Source organism: Acinonyx jubatus, chromosome A2 (genome assembly GCF_027475565.1).
Source record: "Acinonyx jubatus isolate Ajub_Pintada_27869175 chromosome A2, VMU_Ajub_asm_v1.0, whole genome shotgun sequence".
NCBI classification, from domain to species: domain Eukaryota; kingdom Metazoa; phylum Chordata; class Mammalia; order Carnivora; family Felidae; genus Acinonyx; species Acinonyx jubatus.
Window position 1 is genome coordinate 161,923,399 of NC_069383.1, and position 18,482 is coordinate 161,941,880.

Here is an 18,482-nt window from a genome sequence, read left to right on the forward strand (position 1 = left end):
TAGATTTCTACACGTAAAGCATACGTCCTGTGGAATTTGTTTTAAAGCGAAACCTCAAACCCCAAACCGTGAAAAGTGGTCGCTTGAGCAGAACTGGAGAGCCTGCTGGGCCTGGAGGGCCACCCCCGAGGGCCGGTGCTGGGGGATCTCCGGCAGGTGGCAGGGCAGGGCGGGAGGCAGGCCAGGGGTGTCTTCAGTGGTGTTTTAACCGGCGGCCAGCACATCAGAGAAAACTGAACGGATGAGCAACTGTCTGGTGGAATCACGGTCCCCAGAGATGCCCGCGTCCTGCGAATGTGGAGCCTGACGTGGCGGGAGGCTGCGGAGGAGTTAACGATCGTAGGACAGGAGAAGGTTTGGATGGGCCCAGCGTACTAACGGGGATCCTTAGAAGCCCAGGATCTTTCCCAGCCGTGGCCGGAGGCAGAGGGACCCGCGGAAGAAGGGTCAAAGACACCCTGGCCCGCTGGCTTTGATGATGGAGGAGGGGCCCCAAGCCAAGGATGCGGTGCCTCCAGAAACGGGGAGAGGCAAGGAACAAACACACTCTCCCCCGGAGACCGGGCAGGGGCCAGCTCTGCCTTGTTTCGGCCCCGCGCGACGCGGGCCAGCTGCTGCCCTCCCAGTGCCAGAACGTACGTGTGAGTCTGAGGTCACAGTCATGGAAGCCACAGGGAACTCTGTAGGTCGTGACCCCCGTGAGGCCTGCCGTGCTCAGGACGAGGCATCGGGGACCCCTGCCCTCAAGGACATAACCAGCCTGGTGGCCCACTGGAGTACGGAGCCCACAGCACAGTGAGCCCTGGAACCCCCGGGCCTCGCCTGCCCCAATGGAGAATGGGCACACGAGCTCAGGCCCTCGTCTGCATGTCCCAGGTCCCCAGGGGCAAGATGTCACATAAGCAGTGACGGCAGAGGCTGCCTGGTCTGCCTAGGCCCGAGGGCCTCCTGGGGAACCCGGGAGGAGGTGGTCGCCCTGCTGAGGGTACTCGTGAGGCCGGGGGTACCTACGGTCTGGGTCTCCCTGAACCGGCCCCGGGGAAAATAAGGATACACCGGGGGCCAGGGTTCCCTCCCTCTCCAAGAAAGCAGCCACCAAGGTGAAGCACCTGCGTTCTGGTTTGCAACAGGGCCCCGTTTCACCTCTTGCCACAGAAACCCATCTACGTGACCTTGAAAGAGGTGAGGCTCCCAAGGGGAGGGTATTTCACGTCACCCTTGACCTGTGCCGACCCAGGAAGCCGGCAAGCATGGGCGTCCCATCCTGCAGCCAGCCAGCCCCAACCGCTGGGACGGAGCCAAACTGCCGACTCGCCCCCCGCCCCCGCAACACCCCACGGCCTCTGGGAGCAGTGGAGGCTCCAGGCCAGGCCCCCTCCCCTCTCCTCCCCTCTCCTCCCCACTGCTCCCCACCTGCAGGCCACAGCCCTGCCCTGGCTGCAGGGATGGCCCGAGGCCTGAGCACTCCGAGGGCCCGTGGGACTCCTCCCCCCCCCCCCCCCGTGCCGCCGCCCCCCCTGCAGGAGCCCCAACTGCTCCCGAGGCCCCCCTCCTGCCTGCGCCTCATCAATAGTTATCTGGCTGAGGAAAGCACATAATAGACGTTCTCTGCTCTGCAGACAAAACCATTTCTCCCCTACAGACGCGGGGCTTGGATGGCTCTGAAAGGTCGCCTGTGCAGGTGGGAGAAGCATCTGGGGTGGAGGCCGGGGGGGCGGGGGGGGGGGAACGTGGAGGTGCAGGGAGAGGAGGTGGAGAGACAGTGTGGGAGGGAAGAGGCTCGAGGTGGGGAAGAGACGTCGGGGGGGGGGCGGGGGAGAGGTGTGGGGGGGCAAGCCACGTGGCCGGGGTGGGGGGGAGCCCGAGCAGGGAGAGATGTGGGGAAGCTGTGGCAGGGGTGGGGAGACGCAGAGGAGGGAACGTGCCGGGGGCAGGGACACACCTGGCGGGAGAGACGTGGTGGGGGGGGTGACCCAGGGCCCCAGGGGCGAGCGGCGAGGCAGGTCGGGGCTGCACGCGGCCCTGCTGCTTCTGCTGATGTACAGAAAGGGCGACGAGGCTGTCCTCCTGGTGGAAGACGCGCTTTCTGATAAACGGCTCTGTTCTCTAAGGAAGCGCGACACTCCCACGCTGACGGTGCAAACCTACCGAACGGAACCCTAGCCGAGCTCTCCCCAGCCGGAGGACAGTGGGACCCACTTACTGTCTCTTTACTGTCAAGCAAGAGGCCCTGCTGTCCTAGAAGAACACGCCGGGCCTCTTCCCATCTTGTGGGCTCTAGGAAACCGAGGGGGGACACACCCAGGGGACCGTTAGGGGACGAGCCAGTGGCCAGGAAGGACACGTGGGTGCTCAGGGCTCTGTCCTTGCCGGGGGATCCGCCGCAGGGCCTCCCCCTGGGGACCCCATCAAGCCCCTCACCTGCCAGGGCCTGAGGGAACCCTGACACGGAGCAGGGGACAGTCACACGGGCGGGGCTGAGGGTCCCGGCCAGGGATCTCCCCCGCATGTGAGCCTGTCCCCTCCTCCCTCGAGCATGGCAGGGACCGCCCCCCCCACCACCCCAAGCTGAGGACGTCCCAGCACCTCACGGGCCACGGTAAGTCACAGCCGAGAACCCCCCACCTTCAGATCTGAAAGGCCTGTCTGGTTGGGGAGCTCACGGCTGGGGCACCGAAGTTCCCCAAGTGGAGCGCGCCCGAGTTCCAGGCGGGTCTGGGGCCCTAAGCTCAGCAGCGCTGCCCGCTGCCCGAGGAAGGGGGGTGAGGCACCACCAGGGCGGTGCTCCCAGGCTGCTGCCAGCTTTAGGGACCACCCCCAGGCCTGGGAGGGCTGGTCCGGTCCCCAGACTCCACCCTCCTCCTGTGTGGAACCTGAGGCAGGGCACACCCGTGGCACAGACACCTGGCTGGACTGTACTGGGGGCGGGTGGCCCGTGGGAAGGACACGTGTCCAAGTGCAACTCACGGCCCCTCAGAAACGGGCCTCCGCTCACTGCCGGGCGCGGCTGCCTTTGCCGTCCTGCCCTAGCGCCGATCGCACACGGTCGGGCCACCCCGGGCACCTGCTGCTTCCACGACCGTGGACCAGCCCTGCCCCCTCCCCGAGCCCCTGGGCTGTGAGGCCCTGAGAGGCCGGGCCCCGGGGTCTAGGGCCAGCCTGGCCCTCGGGGTGGGGTCCCTCGCGGCACGCCGTACCCGGGAGGAGGGACAGCTCGATGGTGGGACGGGCGCTGCCCCCGCTGTGAGAAGGCACAGCGGCCATACTAACTAGCCACAGGCGGGGCGAGCTCCCCTGAGATGACCATGACCCTCCGGGAGGAGGGAGCCCCTGATGGCCCAGCCAACCGGGGCGGACACGGGCTGCCTTCCTACCTCGCTCGTGCTCGGGGACCTCCCCCCCCCCCCCCCCCCCCCCCCCGGGTCCAGGCCCCACGGGGCAAGGCTCTTCCTGCACCGCCTGTCCTCCCGGCCCCTCCCAGCCCTGAGGAGGCTTCCTCCCGGGGACACTGAGTCCCGCCCGTCCTGCGTGTGCAGGGCCCCCTCCTCTCCTGCCCTCCGCCTCCCCCGGGACGCGGTGTGTGAGTGACAGCGTTCACTGTTCTGCCTCCGCAAACCCAAAGCAAAATGCCCCACTGCTGGCGAACAGCACGATCCCCAGCACTTACGGCTCTTGGGGACATTAAGCTTGGATATTAAAGGAAGTCTGGAAAGCACTTTAAGATCTTCCACTCGTTCCGACGACGTGCGTTTGCCATCACCCCTGACTGTGAGCACTTGTTTATTCAACACGTTCAGAGTTTTCTGCTCCAAGGGCTCGGGGGACGCCTCATAGGACGCCTCTGACTGAGGCACAGGGCTCTCGGCCGTGGCAGCCACATCCAGCACCCCAGAGGGACGGCTTCCTCTCCAAAGCGGCCACCCCCTACCAGATCCTCCCTCCTCCCGGCCCCGGCAGGGAGCACGGGTGGTGCATCTGGAATTGGAGGGGGGGAGGTGAGCAAACACCACCCCCCCTTCCTGGGGTCCACGCACCCCGGGAAGCTGATGGGGTCCCAGGGAAGGACTGGGGAAGAGGCAGCAGACGCTGGAAGGAGGCTGCACGGCCCTTCTACGTGGCCCTCGGTTGGGCTGGGGATTCCACGAGTTACCCCCAGAGGACCCCAGAGCCCCTGCTTTAGGCAGCAGCCGTCTCGGAATAGGAAAGCCAGGGAAGAGCCGGAGACTCACGGGGAAAGCGGTCTTGACGGGGCATCTCTTGGCATCTCAAGACCGAGGGAGGCCAGGCCCCAGGTGTCACCGGGATGGGACTGGGCAGGAGCTGCCGAGAGCCAGTGAGACCCCAGGCGGTGGGAGTGGGTGGGGTACGTAATCCCCAGGTTAGGACAAAGATCTGTCTGAAATTAACTAAATGAAGAAGACAGTCCTTATTCCCTTGCTAAGCAGTTGGGTAAACCATCTCAAGTCGCAGGTGCGTGAGTGAGTACATCTGTCCCCCACCCCCCAGGGCCCCCCATCCAGCCTCAGGCCAACGGCCCCTCATGTCTGCTCGGAGGGAGGAAACGGACCAGCGGACGTGGAGGCAGCTTTGACTCTTCCCAGGAGGCCCCACTGGAACCCTGGTCTCTCCTGATCCTCTGAACTGCTCGGCCAAGGAGCCCCCCATCCAGCCCCAGCTGGACCCGGGAAAGCCATCTCCACTCAGGCAAAAACCAACTTCAAGCTAAAACCCAGTTCCTTACCACCAAACCCCACAGGCAGCTCGTCCCCACGCACGGGCATCTGGCAGGGTGTCTCTCGTTCAACCCCCGACGGCCCTGCCGGTGAGTGAGGACCCAGGCACACCAAGGGGGCATCTGGGGCCTGAGTCACGGGGGACAGCCGGAGGCAGGGCAAGGGCGGGCCCGGGGGCCCCGAATCCCCGCGTCCGTCTCCTCCCACCCGCGTGCTCTGCCCAGAACCCACTCCGCCCCAGGGCGCAACCCTGGGAGGACGGCCCACACCGCCTGCCCAGGCCCAGACTGCAGAGCGCGGCCCGCCCATCTGGGGACAGACCACTGACTGCTCCGGTCCTTGCCAGCCCCACCAGGGACACCCCACCGAGTCTCCCAACTCCTCCGGCGGAACCCCAAACCGGCCGTATTCCTGGCTCCTCTCTCACTCTCCCTGCAGACCCATGGCCTCCAGGGTCAGATGCGAACCCCAGAGCCCACGTCTGAGAAATCTTCATCTGCCCAACACGGCCCAGCCTCTGGCCACCTGCCACCTCTCACGGGACGGGTACTCAGTCATGAGCGTTTGTTTGGTCGCAGCGCACGCGTGACGGGGGTGCAGGGCCTAGAGGACCCCCTGCTGGTGATACCCATGTACCCCGGGGGCCCACCGGCAGGGAGCCCCTTGGGGCAGCCAGGTGCTCTGTTTCCCCGCTGGTTTCAGCCTTGCTTTCTTCCCGTTATGGGCCAAACCGGCTCCCGCGTTCCCGCTGTGAGGTCCTAGCCCTGGCTGGCCCCGGAACGTCAGAACGCGGCCTTACTTGGAACCGTCACTGCAGATGGTGCGAGATGAGGTGCGTCAGGGCGGGCCCTGATCCCACACCACCAGTCTCCTCCAAGAGGGGGAAGTGTGGACAGAGACGCGCCCACAGAGACAGAGACGGGGAGAAGGGCAGGAGGACCAGAAGGCGGCGGCCACCGGCCACGGGGCGGGGCCTGGAACAGACTCTCCCTCACAGCCTCAGAAGGAGCCGGCTCTGCCCACACCTCGAACTTGGACTTCTGGCTTCCGGGGTGCTTCGTCCCGGCAGCGTCGGCCGGCTCACGTTCTCCGTGCACAACGCGCCACCCGGCTCGGCGTGTTCTCCGAACTTGAATTAAACGGGACGTGGTGTGTGCCACCCGAGCGACGTCTGAGAGTTGCTCCTGGGGCCAGGAGCGGTGGCCTTCCCTTCTGCCACCTGCACGGCCGAGGGGGTGTCCTCGCTCCCGTCCCGTCCGATCGGGCAGCCTGACCTCTGCCGGCCCCTCTCCCTCCGTCTGTACTTGGGGAGCACCCGGAAACCCTGCGGGGACCCTGAAGGGGCCGCGAGAGCCTGCGTGGCATTTGGAGGAAACTGTGTCGTCGCATCGAGGAGCTCTCTGGACGCACGTCGCTGCGGTCACGTGGAGGTTCTTCTGGTTTTTTAAGCAGTCTCTGACTTTTCGGTAAAGGTCTCGTATTTGCCGCTAGGTTTCCTCCAAGGAGCCAACGCGAGGTGGCTGCTGTCATCCCAAGCAGCGTCTTCTGGAGAATCACCTCTCTCCGGCTCACCCAAAGCCTGGCCAGCCCTACGGCTCAGCCGCCGACCCGCTTCCGTGCAGGTGACCGTGCCCACACCGACAGCGGCGAAGTCGTCCTCCTCTCTAGTCGGGACGCCTGTCCTCGCCCCGCCCTGCCCTTCTGGGCCGTCTAGACCCACCCCCCCGGCCTTGACCGTGAACCTCGAAAGCTGTGCCAGGATGTGTGAGATGCTCCAGCATGGCCTCACCGGACAAACTCCAGTCACACAGGTGCTCTCCAATCGGAGCCCTGACCACCAGCCTGTGTGCGCGCAGGGGGCGCGGGGCTGCCGTGGCCTGTCTGCCGAGCAGCCCCTCGTCCAGGCCCCAGGCTGCGCCCGGGGGCAGCCCCCTTGGATGTCACGTCATCTCTGACACGAGCCACGCGGCATCCCGGCGAGCGTACGAGACGGGCCGAACGGCCAGCCACCAGGAGGGACACCTCCTGTCCGAGGTGTGCCCCCCCCCCCCACCAGGGGGGTCTGCCATCCACCCGGCCCGGCCCTTCCTTCGTACCCGGGGAGCACCTGCGATGGGCGCACAGGTGGGCAGCGAAAGCCGTCAGCGGGCGAACGAAAACGGCCACAAAGCAGCAGCACTGACCACAGCGGGGTGGGGGACCTTTAAAGCGCTCACATGTCACCACTCCACGCCGAAAGGGCCTCAGACGGTGTACGGGGCACGTTTCTCGGACCCCTCCCCAGCACAGCCCCGGGTGCACCCTCACGTTGGAAGCCAGCCGGCCGGGCGAGGGTCCGAACCTGCTGCGCACACGCACGCGTGTCTGGCCGCAAGCAGCAAGCTGCCCTCTGACTTGAGGGACAGAGAACACGTCCGTCACGGGCCGAGTGCCTGTGTCTCCCCGGCTGGTGCCCAGGGATGGCATCCGGAGGTGCTGGGGTGATGAGGTCGGGCCCTCGCGAATCGAACCGAGGCTGGAGAGCCCCCCCCCCCCCCCCCCCCACTGCCGACTGGGCAACTGAACCGGACCCTCCAGAGCAGGGACTCTGCAGGCTCAGCGGATGCTGGCTTTTCCACCAGCCGAGGCTCAGGAAGGAGATGCTCGGCCACAACTGACCTTCTGTGGCCTCGGCCTCCCGGCCCTGCGGTGGCGTCGGCTGGGGCTCCTCCTCTTCCTCCTCGGGGTCGGCCTCCTGTGAGGTCTCCTCCTTCAAGCCGCCAGCCTCCTCCAGGAGGGCGGCCCCGGCGGCCCCCTCCCCTGGGGACTTGGGGTCTTCTGGCTTGGGCTTCTTGGGCTGGCTCCGTTTCCGGTGGGACCTGGGGAGGGACAGTCATCAGCCAGAAGGCCAAGTGACAGGGAGGAGCCCCGTCTGAGCCGCCCCACCACCCAGCTGGCAGAATGGAGCCCCGGACGGCATCCCAGGGGCCGTCACGGGGCCAGCAGAGCTGGCTCAGGGGCAGGTGGGGGGACAGGCCCAGGGGGCCGTGTGGGGCAGAGCGGGTGCTGATGACCGGGAAGGGGGGATGGTGGGGGGCCGGGGCAGGGGACGTGGAGGGGGACAGGCCTGGGGACCACGTGGGCCGGAGCGGGTGCTGATGACCGGGAGAGGGGGTGGCGGGGGCTGGGGCAGAGCCGCTGTGGGGGGGGCGGAGGCAGGGTGGCGGGTGGAGATGCCTGCACACAGGGACAGGTGCACTTACGGCGGCCCCGGCCTCCTGGTCTGCTCTTTCTTCCTTTCTAGACTGGCCTTTCTGTCCTCCTCAGTCTTTCTCCAGTGTCTGTTTTCTTTCAGACTAATTTGTCTAGAATGTAAACGTCACGGAGTTTTTCTCTAGCACCTGTGCTGACTCCCCGGACGCCTCATCTAAGGGCCTGGCTTCGGGCACCAGCCGTCCCCGTCCCCCTGCTCTGGGTCCCTCACTCGAAGGAGCTGCAGAGGCCCCTGCTCACCTGTCCCAGCCGGCCTCCGGGGCAGGGCCCGGCCTCGCTCGGGGACGCGGCTCCCTGGGGGCAGCCCTCGGCCCCGAGTGAGAAGTCGCCTAAGGCTTAGCTCTGGCTTCTCAGTGCAAACCAGACAGAATCGGTTATAAAGGAAAAAAAGACCGTGACCAGGGTGGGTGGGCCACCACGTCAGAGGCCAGGGCCTCCCTGTCCGGCTCTGGGGACTTTGCAAGGAGGGGAGAGAAGTGGCTTTTAGGCTGACACCAAGGCGTGTGACGGGCCCAGGAGCAGAGGCAGAGGCTGGGGCGTGGAGAAGCCCGCGCTGGGCGGGTCACCGGCGTCCTGCAGGGGTTGAGGGGACAGCCCTACGGGGTCTCAGACTCAAGGCCTTATCGCCTCCGAGCCTTTCTTCCCCCTCAGTGTCAGCAATGCCGACGGGAGGCTATGGCTGTGGCTTCCCGTCCCCCAGGGGCTCTCGGTCTGGCCCCAGTGAGGTCGGTTTGGACACGGGGTCCTACTGGGGGGGGGGGTCCCTGTAGCGGTCACACCTCCAAGGATCAAGAGGTCACCCAGCAAAGCAGGGCTACCTGACTGGGGCCGGGAGGGGGCCTGGGGAAGCCTTGAGGGCTCCCGATGCCAGGACCCCCACCTCCCACCCAGGGGGGTGCCCACCACCGCCCCGCTGTCCCAGGACACGGGCTCCTGACAGCTGCCTCGCCACCTCGCCCCACGCCTGCGGCCAGGATGGGGGGGGCCTCTCCTGACTGTCCCCTAATGCTGACTGCCCTGGTCCTTCCCACTGCTCAGCTGCCTCGCTCGAGAGCCCCAGGCGATGCCAGGCTGACAGGCCCCGGGTGATGTTCGCACGTGAGCCACTCCGATGACCAAAGGCGGGGAGCAGGGAGCATTCCGGGGGAGGGAGCGTCATGGGCGGAGGCATGGCATCACACACATCATGGCGTGCACGGGGCGCTGCGGGGGGTGCGGGGTGGGGTGGGCGGGAGGACATGCGAGCAAGGAGCCAGGCAGGAGGGGGCACGGGAGCCAGGGGGCCGGGGCGGGGGGGGGGGGGGGGGGAGAACGCACTCTACCACCACAGAGCCCCTGGGGCCTCTGGGCGGAGCGACTCTGGGAGAGGCGGGCCCAACCCCAGGACAGCAGCATGGCCCAGCTGGCTCGTCACCAGCTGCTACTGGAGGAGGGGCTTCTCTCCAGGCCTGAGGACACCGCAGGGCAGGGGGCCCACAGGCGAACCCCCACGCTGGCCCCAGGCAGCAGCCAGCGGGAGGGTGTCCTCCCACTGTCAACTCACCTGGCCTCGGTTTCCTGCGGCTGCCCGTCTCCTCGGCTCCCCTCCTACCCACCCCCCACCCAACCGCGGAACCAGAGGCCACTCCCGATGCCGCCGGCCACTCCCAGGGCGGACGGGGGGGGTGGGGGGGTGGGGGGGGTGGGAGGGGTGGTCCTGTCTGTGCCAGGGAGCCTAGACCTTCCTGGGCCCCCAGAGCATCCTGGACTCAGAGCCCTGGGCGCCCCCAGCCCCCCAAGCACCACTGGGCCTTGGCTAGTGTGGAGACCCCCAGGACGGGTGGCACCAGGCAGACGGGCAGAGGCAGAAGGCCACCCTCTGTGGCAGACTAGGAAAAGCGAGCTGAAGGTCAGCGTGCAAAGAGAGCCCTGCTTTGTGAAAACGTCAGCTGGGAGAACTGGTGGCAGCCGGGCGGAGCCACCGGGCACTTCCGAGTCACGCAGTGCGGCCGTCGCAGCGCCCCCCCCGGCCACATCCCCAGATGGGCCGCCTTCCCTGCGTGTAGCGGTTTCTCCCCTACCGCTACCTGCACGGCCACGCTGCCTGCCAGCAGTCACGCGGGGTGTGGCCATCCTGCCGCCATGTGCCACGTGGCGGAAAGCCTTCCTTCCGTCTTTCTGACTCTGCAGACAGCGTCCATCCACGAGCGACGCAGCTGCCGCCGTGTATTCCTTGCTCGCCCCCCCTAGAGTCGGTCATCGGCCCGTCTCAGACGCTCGGCTTTCCAGGCGACCCCCAAGCTCCTGGTGTGGCCTCTGACGCAGGGTGTCCCACGCTCCTCGGTGACACCTGGGGGCCTGTCCCCTTGAGACTGCCTTGGACTTGCCTGGGTGGGATCCAGGTCCCTCGATCGGACGACCTTCTTGGTTGATGCCCTTGTTTAGTTGGAGCATATCCTCCAGGAGCTTCCTCAGTAAGGAAGGGAAATTGAGGCTTTAGAGATCTAGAAAGATCTTTATCCCCTTGCATATTGAGTTGGTAATTTTGCTAGGTTTTGTTTTGTTTTTTGAGAGAAAGCGCGAGTAGGGGAGGGGCAGAGAGAGAATCCCAAGCAGGCTCCTCACTGGCAGCGCAGCGCCCGACGTGGGGCTTGAAATCACGAACCGCGACATCATGACCTGAGCCAATATCAAGAGTTGGACACTCAACCCACTGAGCCACCCGGGCGCCCCGGCTGGGTACGTACTTTCCGGTTGGAAACTGTTTCCCTTCCGATTTCTGAAGGCCTTGTTCCTTCGTGTGTTGGCTTGTACCATCATGGGTGCAAAGTCCAATGTCTTTAGGGTCTCTTGTTCTTTACGTGGGCCTGGCTGTTCCTTCCAGAAGCTTCTGGGATCTTCTCTTTAACCCAGAGCTGTGAAGCTGCATAGTGACGTGTGCATAGTGTGGGTCATTCTCGTCCTCCGTGCCCGACTTGGAACTCTGCGAACGCAACGCTTGGGTGCCAGGCAATGCTCTTTTCTCTCTGCCCAAAGCTCCTGGCAGAGGCCGGAGCTGCTCAGGGAGCCTGTGCTGTCCGATGCCCCCTGTCTTCTGCTCGACCCCTCGGCTCTGGGAGACTCCTCAAGCCGACTCCCGGCTCACCTCTCCGTCGGCCCACCTGGAGCCAGGTCTTCCTGAGCTGCGGGCTCCTCCTTGCCTGCAGTCGTGCCTGGGAGGGTCAGGTGGCTGGCGGCTCACCGCTCTTGTCTCTCACTGGAGAGGCCGACTCGCACGCCACCTTCTGCCGAATCTCACCCCGAGCCCCGCGACGCCTCGCACTCGGCCTCCAGCCCACCGGAGTCCCCGGCGTCTCTCCCCGGCCTTTCCAGAGAGCGCCACGAAGGCGGGCCCGCTTGCCCACCCTTTCCTTCCTGCCAAAGTCTGTGGGCACTGCTCAGCAGCCGCCCTCCCTCTGCCGTTCTCGGTCACTCCTCTGGGCTCCCGGCAGCGGTTTCAGGAGAGGGTGGAGGAGAACACGAATTTACCGGCCAGGCCTGACTGGGCGTCCCTGCCGTGGGTTCCTACGAACTGATTACTGGGACCGAGTCCAAATACCTACACTAATATTTTCAATACGGAAGCAGGTTCTTGGGATCGCTGATGGCAGGAGAGGCAGGGTGGGGGGCTCCTCTTGGACCCCCGCCCGTGCAGCAGGCCGGGGGAAGGGCTCCTGGTCTGGTCAACAGAGGGGCCCAGAGCACCCAAGGCGCCAGCTCTCACAGGACCGGCCGCAGCCCAGGGTCTCTACCTCCACAGAGGACCCTCAGGCCACGGCAAGGCTCCCGGGGCCAGCACGGCTGCTGCGTCTGGGCACAGGGGGCTGCGAGCTCTGTGCCCAAGGTCCTTCTCCCCACCACCTGGCCCCAAGACACTCTCCCCCTTTCCCTCCAGCACTCCACGCCCCCAGAGACAGGCAGGCCCGCGGCACCTAAAGGATCTCACCTTCAAGAAACTAACCGCGCCGTGGGGAAGGTGCATATCACACGCCTCCTGGAACGCATGGTTGGTGCAGAGCGCTTCTGGAAGCACTCGTCAGAAGTAACAAGGGGCCGAGAGGAAAAGGCAGCGTGTGCACCCGCAGGGGGACCGCTCGTTCGGAACGGGAGGAGGAAGAACACGGAGACGCCGGCCTGGGCTCAGCGCCAGGCTCCACGGGGGCCTGAGGCGCCCAGGCAAGGGTCCTCCCGGTGCTCAGGGACCGGGGGAGGGGGCCTTCCAGCAAGGAGCAGGGAGGTCACGGTTCATGGCGTGTGTCACCGGGCGGGGTCAACTCACACGACCAGAGTTTGGTGTGGAAGATTAACCCACAGGAGGGCGACAAGAGAGGCCCACATCACTGTCCCGGAGAGGCCAACACCTGGCTTCTGCCTGGAGACGACATCTGGGGTGCGGTGTGGGGGTGCTGCCCGGAAGGCCGAGGCCCTAGGGGGCGGCGGCCCGGCTGAGCCGGTCTGAGCAAGGACCACGGACAAGCTGCAGGTGCCAGAGGAGGCGGAGAGGCCGCGTGGGCACTCGCGGGATGGAGGGGGCAGCGGGCAGGAGAGGGGCCCCCCCGCACCACACCCTTGGGCAGGGGCCCCAGATGGCGTCTGGGGGCACCTGTGGTTGTCACAACCGGGGGTGCTGCTGGGTTGGGGGTGCTCCTTAACCTCAGGATGTGTCCTCCCCAGAGACTGACCTGGCCCCCAGTGTCCCCAGTGTTAAGGGGAGGGGCTCCGGTGTGGGGACAGGGCTGGCCTAGCCCCTGGCTTGGGCCGGAGGGTGTTCAGGGGGCGCCATCCCGGCCGGGGCTCAGGGGGGCCGGCACAGCGGGTCGGGGCAGGGCACCAGTGGCCGGGAGAGAGTCACACGGGACTCTAAGTGTCACTGAACTCGGGCCGAGCACAGCGGCGTCCAGCTTGGCCTTGGGTCCCCAGTCAGCCTTTCTGGAGAACGGCCCCCTCGACCCGTGACTTTGAAGAAAGAGAAGGGAATCAGCTGTGTTTTCCATGTTTAAAGGCTTTAAAGACAACTATATCCTTGGGATCACGACTGATTTGTTACTCAGTCTCCCTGCAGGAGTAAAACAGCTCCCCCGGTCCGGTCGGCAGCGAGGAAGGGAGAGGCGCAAGGCAGGAACACTCCAGAAAGGAACAGTGTGGGCACGACACGACACGACACGGGGGCTGACAAGGGGGCCAGGAGGGTGAGGCGGCGGCCGAGGCAGCGGGGCTGCAGGGCGCTTCCTCTGGCACGGAAGGTTCTGGGCTGGCACCCAGTGGTCCCTCGTCCCCGGGCAGGCTCTTCCGACAGCCTCTGATGCCACTCTGCTCCTGGCCGCGCTGCCTCTTTGCTGGCAATCCGCTCTGTTGACCAATTAGCCGCAGCCACAATCAATCAGCCATTATGCAAATGCACGTCTGGCCTGGGGGGCGGCCTCAGCAAGAAGCTGCTCTTGGCAAAGAACGCGGAGAGTGGGGAGAGCCTGACGGCCGGAAATCAAAAGGACGGACAACAAAAGAAATCGGAAAAGGGAGACTCACCACCTTCACAAGGGCTGTCAGGAGCTGCCGGAACATTCTCAGAGAGAGGGGCCCCGGGGTGGGGGAGACACGCAGGGAGGCTGAGTCTGCCCAAGATTCGCGGTTTCACAGACGGACACGTGGAAACAAGGACAGCCCGGTCGGGGGCAGGTTGTGGACCGGCACGGCCACCCGGCCAGGATGGTTTTCCCCAGAAATAGTTCCCAGGACGTCCCCACAGAGTGTGGGAGTGCCAGCGACGGGGCTCCCCGAAGGAAGGATGTGGCCCAGCCTCCCAAGCCCTCGGCGCCAGGCCCCAGGGAGACACAGTCCGCTGCCAGCCAGGTCAAGATCAAGCCAGAAGGGACCAAGTGGCTGCACTGGAAGAGCCTTGCTCGAGGCACAGATCCGCCAGCCCCCTAGTTTGGTGCCGCTGAGGGCGAAGGAAGTTCAGAGCACAGGGATATGATACTTTGTGGCAGGTGAAAATGATACGAAATTCCAACCTCAGCGTCCGACGATAACGCTTTCCCCCGGACACACCAGGCTCGCTTGTGTATCGAGTGTCTATCGTCTACAGCGGCTTTCGTGGAGTCGAGTGGCCCCGAGAGACCGGCTGGCCCTTCACCGCGAGGTCCCGGCTCACAGCCGGGGGCCCAGCAAGCATTTGCTGACTGGTCCGCGGGCACCAAGAGGAATCCGGTGGAAGGCTGTCTGTGAGCTCTCAGACCCGGGGAGCCCGGGTGCTCCCACAGAAAGCAAACGGACCGACGTTCTGGGCACCAGGCCGCTGCCGGGCCCTGCGGCTGGCTGTCTCTGGTTCCTGGCACCACGCTGATTTCCACCTCAGCCCAGACCTGCCCCCCGCGCCCCTACGGCCTCGGCGACACACCAGGAGGGCGCTGTCGTCTTGTCCTGTCCTCCCCCACCCAATGCCAGGCAACGGGCCGGGCAGCGACTACCCTGTCCTGGAAGGGTCCACGCGGTAGAGGGGGGCCCTCTGAGCCCAAAAGGGGTGCAAAGAACTCTGCAGTCACTGCTGACATCGCGAATCCAAACAGCACGTTTTGGCAAGTGCCAAATGAGCACCCACAGACGCAAAAAGCCCAGCCATGCTGGCTGCCGAGAAGGGACCCGCGCAGCGCCCACGCGCAGAAACAGGGCTCTCGCGCCCAGGATCGTCAGGAGAGTGCCAGACCGACCGCACGCGTCCTCCCAGAGGGGAAACTGTGCGGCCCAAGGGCCAAAGGGCTGGCCTCCCGGGAGCTGGAGAACGAGGGGTGGAGGGAACCTGAGACCCTGATCACACTGACGCCACCTGCCCCAAGGCCCATCGCCTGTGTTTGGGGGAAGTGGAGGCCAGAGAAACACCTGGAGAAGAAACAGGAGGAGGGCAAGAGGGGGGTTGGAAGGAAAAGGAAAGGAGGGGGGAGGTGGAGGAGAAAGGGGGAGATGGGGAGAAGAGGGGAGTGGGGAGGGGGGAGGAGGAGGGGGGAGGAGGGGAGGGAGGACGAGAGAGGGGAGGGAGGAGGGGAGGAGGGAGGGAGGGAAGAGGAGGAGGGGAGGGAAGAGGAGGAGGGGGAGGGAAGAGGGGAGGGGAGGAAGGGAGGAGGGGAGGAGGGAGGGAGGAGGGGAGGAGGGAGGGAGGAGGGGAGGAGGGGGAGGAGGGGGAGGAGAGGGGGAGGAGGGGGAGGAGGAGAGGAGGGAGGGAGGAGGGGGAGGAGGAGAGGAGGGAGGGAGGAGGGGAGAAGGGAGGGAGGAGGGGAGAAGGGAGGTCAGGGACAGCCTGCGGCCAGCAGCCCGGTAAAGAGTGAGAGTGGGAGTCACTTACGGTCATCACCAGAGCCAGGCAGGTGCAGCGGCTCGGGCCGCCGGGTGACTCACCTGCGCAGGAGCTTGGCCTTGAGTGAGGCCCGGGAGGCGCTCCAGGTGCTCAGCTCGGGGCTGCTCAGGGCTGTGGGCCGGGTGTGGTCCAGCACCGTGAGGTCCTTGCCTTGCTTCCACAGCTCGTACCGCTCTGGCTGCAGGATGCGCACGAAGACGTCCATGGAGATCTTGACCATGTCCTTCCGGCACGTGCACTGTTGGGGGGCGGGGAGGGGAGACCCGCTGAGCCCGTGGCCAGCGAGCTGAACAAAGGCGGGGTGACAACGGCCTGGGCCCTCTCCTCTCTAGAACTGCTACCTTCAGACACAAAACGGTACCTTTCTGTCCCGGGCGGAAGCCGTGCCCTCCAGTGCGAGCCCCCGGCCCGCCCCTGTGGGGTCACAGCCACCGCCCAGCACACGGTCCAGGGACAGGACAGCAGACCCTTTGTGGGGGCCTCGGGGTCAGCAGGCATAGAGACGCAGCTAAGGAGCCCGAGGCCACGGGGGTCCACTTTCCGGCCGCCCAGGTGTCAGCTTTAAGCAAAATCTCCCTCCTGTCGGACACACGAGCCCCCAAGTGGGTAAAAATGCACAAGAAATGCTTCCTAACAGCAGCAACTCCAAAGGTTAGGTAGGAAGGAAGAGGGAAGAGCTGTCAGCCCCAAAAGGCCGAGAGCAAAAAAGGAAACACAAGTGGTTCCGAGCAGGTACAGGGTGCCCAAGGACGCACACAGGCCGGTCCCGATCCCTGCCTCGTGGGTTTGGGGAGAGGAAGCCAGGACCCGGAGGCTCAGCAGCCGGCCCCGGGGTGGCGAGACCTCGGACACAGAGCACCGGCTGAGGAAGGGGGCTGGCACGGTGTGCCGGGCGGCCTGGAGGAACGCTGCCTGGGCCGGAGGGTCCTTTGTGTCTGGGAGCTTCGAGCGCTGGGGCAAACGAGTGTGGCAAAGACAGGCTGAAATGGCGTCCCTTTTGCCCCCTCCTCTGCTGTCTAGACCCGTCCCTCTTGGGCCCTGAACGACTCCCACAGGCCACATGTTCCTGGAGCCTCTCTCTCCTCCAGGTCACAGCATAAGCCCCGGGGCTGGGCACCGTGTGGGAGGCACGCAGGTGTCCCGGGGACACTTAACACCTCGGGGAGTCATTGGCCAGAAAAGCCAGCCGAAGATTCTGGAAGCTGGGCTCTGCCCAGTGAGCCAATGACCCTCCTCAGTCAGCAGAGGAGGAATCCAGGCAGCCCTGGTCTCCTACTTACCTGCGGGATGAGACCGAGATGGGGCTGGAAAATCATCCTACTGCCACAAGGGAGAGAAACGGAGGGGACACTGGTCTAGGGCAGAGCCGGCAGAGGGCCAGGCAGTGAGCATCTTCAGCTTTGTGGACTGCCCCGTCTCCGCCACAACCTCTCAACTCTGCTGCTGGAGCTCAGGAGCGTCACAGATGAGCACGTAAGTGAACAGAGGTGGCTTCACACCAATAAAACTTGATTTAGGAAAACAGGCGAAGGGCAGGGTGTGGCACAGGCCCTGGTGTGCAGCCCACTGGTCCAGACTCTGAAGATGAACCAGCCCCCGCAGCAGGCAGCCTAGGGCACCTCGGGGAGGGGGGGGGGACGTGACCCTGGGGTGCTGCACTTGCAGCCACCCTTCGGGGACATACGTGCCCAGGGACACCTGCACATCCACCGCAGCCCCTGTGGCTCGGACTCTGAACTCCTGCCCCTTTCTGCCCCCCTGTCAAATGAACGGGCTTAGGAGAAGCCCGTTTCCGAAACTGTGGCTTAAAACCTATTTCCATTTTAAACACACATCTCGCCCTCCCTTTACAACCGTGTCGCCGTCACCGCCGCTTTCTCAACGGAAACGACGGCGAGAAGGAAGAGAGCTAACTGCCTCCCCTTCCAAGGGTCCTCGATCTGCCCCGGAAGCAGGGAACGTGGAGGACCCCCGATCTGAGGTGGGCGCCGTGGGGCTGCAGGAGGGGCTTCGGGAAACTTGCAGAGGAATCTCCTGCGGACCCAGGCCCCACCCCCCACTCCTCCCGGGGCTGGAACCGGGAGCTCGGACTCGGGGACAGCGATAACCTCGCCACGCTGAGCAGGAGGGACCATTTGTGGACAAGCGATTCCCAGCAAACGCAATTCATCTCATGAAAAATTGTGCAGGAGAGAAGGGCTGGCGGTATAATTTGGCTTCGCAGTGGCGGGAGCACAGATGGTGCCCGTGTTTCAGATTCCTGGCCCGGCCGCAGCCTCCCCAGAGTCACCATCAACAGCAGCTTAAGGGATTTGTATCGAGTGGCTTTGCAATTGCTTCTCCTTAAGTAATTAGAAAAAGCACCTGTGTGCAGCACGGAGGGGGACACGTGGATGTGCTCCACGGAGCACTGCCTGGCGGCCTGGAGTCCGGCCCGCTTCTGGCCACGGTGGGGCTGGTCACCGGCGGGGGCGGAGAGCGGAGCGGACGGGCATCCGGGGAGCAAGCAGCGGGACCCAGGGAGGGGATGACAGCCGCTGGGATTCAGGACACGGCCACGTCACCTCCACGGCGGAACAGCCGGGCTCGGGAGCAGGTGCCACGGACCCACGGGCTCCCGTCGGCCCACCACACAGGGAGACAAGGCTGCTAAGGCCAACGAAGGGACCTCAGCTCTTCCTCACAAGCGACTTCCTGGGGCTGAACGTGCCAGCCCCCCAACGGCCCCCGTGGGACCATCACACACCGCTGTTTCGTTGTGGCCGGCGGGGAGCACGCGCAGAGGCTCGGCGTTGCCGGGGTGACCCGGGAGGGGGCTGGGGCAGGAGCTTCGGGCAGCCTCTGAGCAGGGCTCGGGGCGGGAGGCCCGGAGCAAACGGCCCTATTCGTTTTCGTTCTCCCCCTCCGGCCCCCATCCCTCCCCCAAACCCTCTGGGACACGCGTTTTCAAGGATCTGCTGGAGTCACTCAAGCAGACGGTCTCTGCTGCTCTCGCATCAGCTCCCCAAGTTAGCGGCCCCCCGTCGGCGCCGGCGACAGAGAGAGCGTGCTTGCTGTCACACGGCTGTCACGGGCTGGCCGTGTCGTTAGTTTCCGATGAGAAATGGGGCGCCGATGCGGGGGAGGAGGTC

The 18,482-nt window shown here is 65.4% G+C and overlaps 1 protein-coding gene across 6 annotated transcripts in view; it reads right to left on the bottom strand.

The window, feature by feature from the left end:
* Positions 1 to 18,482, bottom strand: part of UHRF1 (ubiquitin like with PHD and ring finger domains 1) — a 174,016-nt gene that overhangs the window by 15,279 nt on the left and 140,255 nt on the right. For 4 of the 6 annotated variants that reach the window (XM_053220051.1, XM_053220054.1, XM_053220057.1 and 1 more), the window contains exons 25-28: positions 15,393 to 15,589; positions 7,976 to 8,077; positions 7,392 to 7,591; positions 68 to 319 (exon numbers count right to left, since the gene is read on the bottom strand). In XM_053220051.1, coding sequence (XP_053076026.1) covers positions 68 to 319; positions 7,392 to 7,591; positions 7,976 to 8,077; positions 15,393 to 15,589 — 751 coding nt within the window. The remainder of the gene's footprint in view (positions 1 to 67; positions 320 to 7,391; positions 7,592 to 7,975; positions 8,078 to 15,392; positions 15,590 to 18,482) is intronic. The other 2 variants (XM_053220052.1, XM_053220053.1) reach the window with 2 other exon arrangements.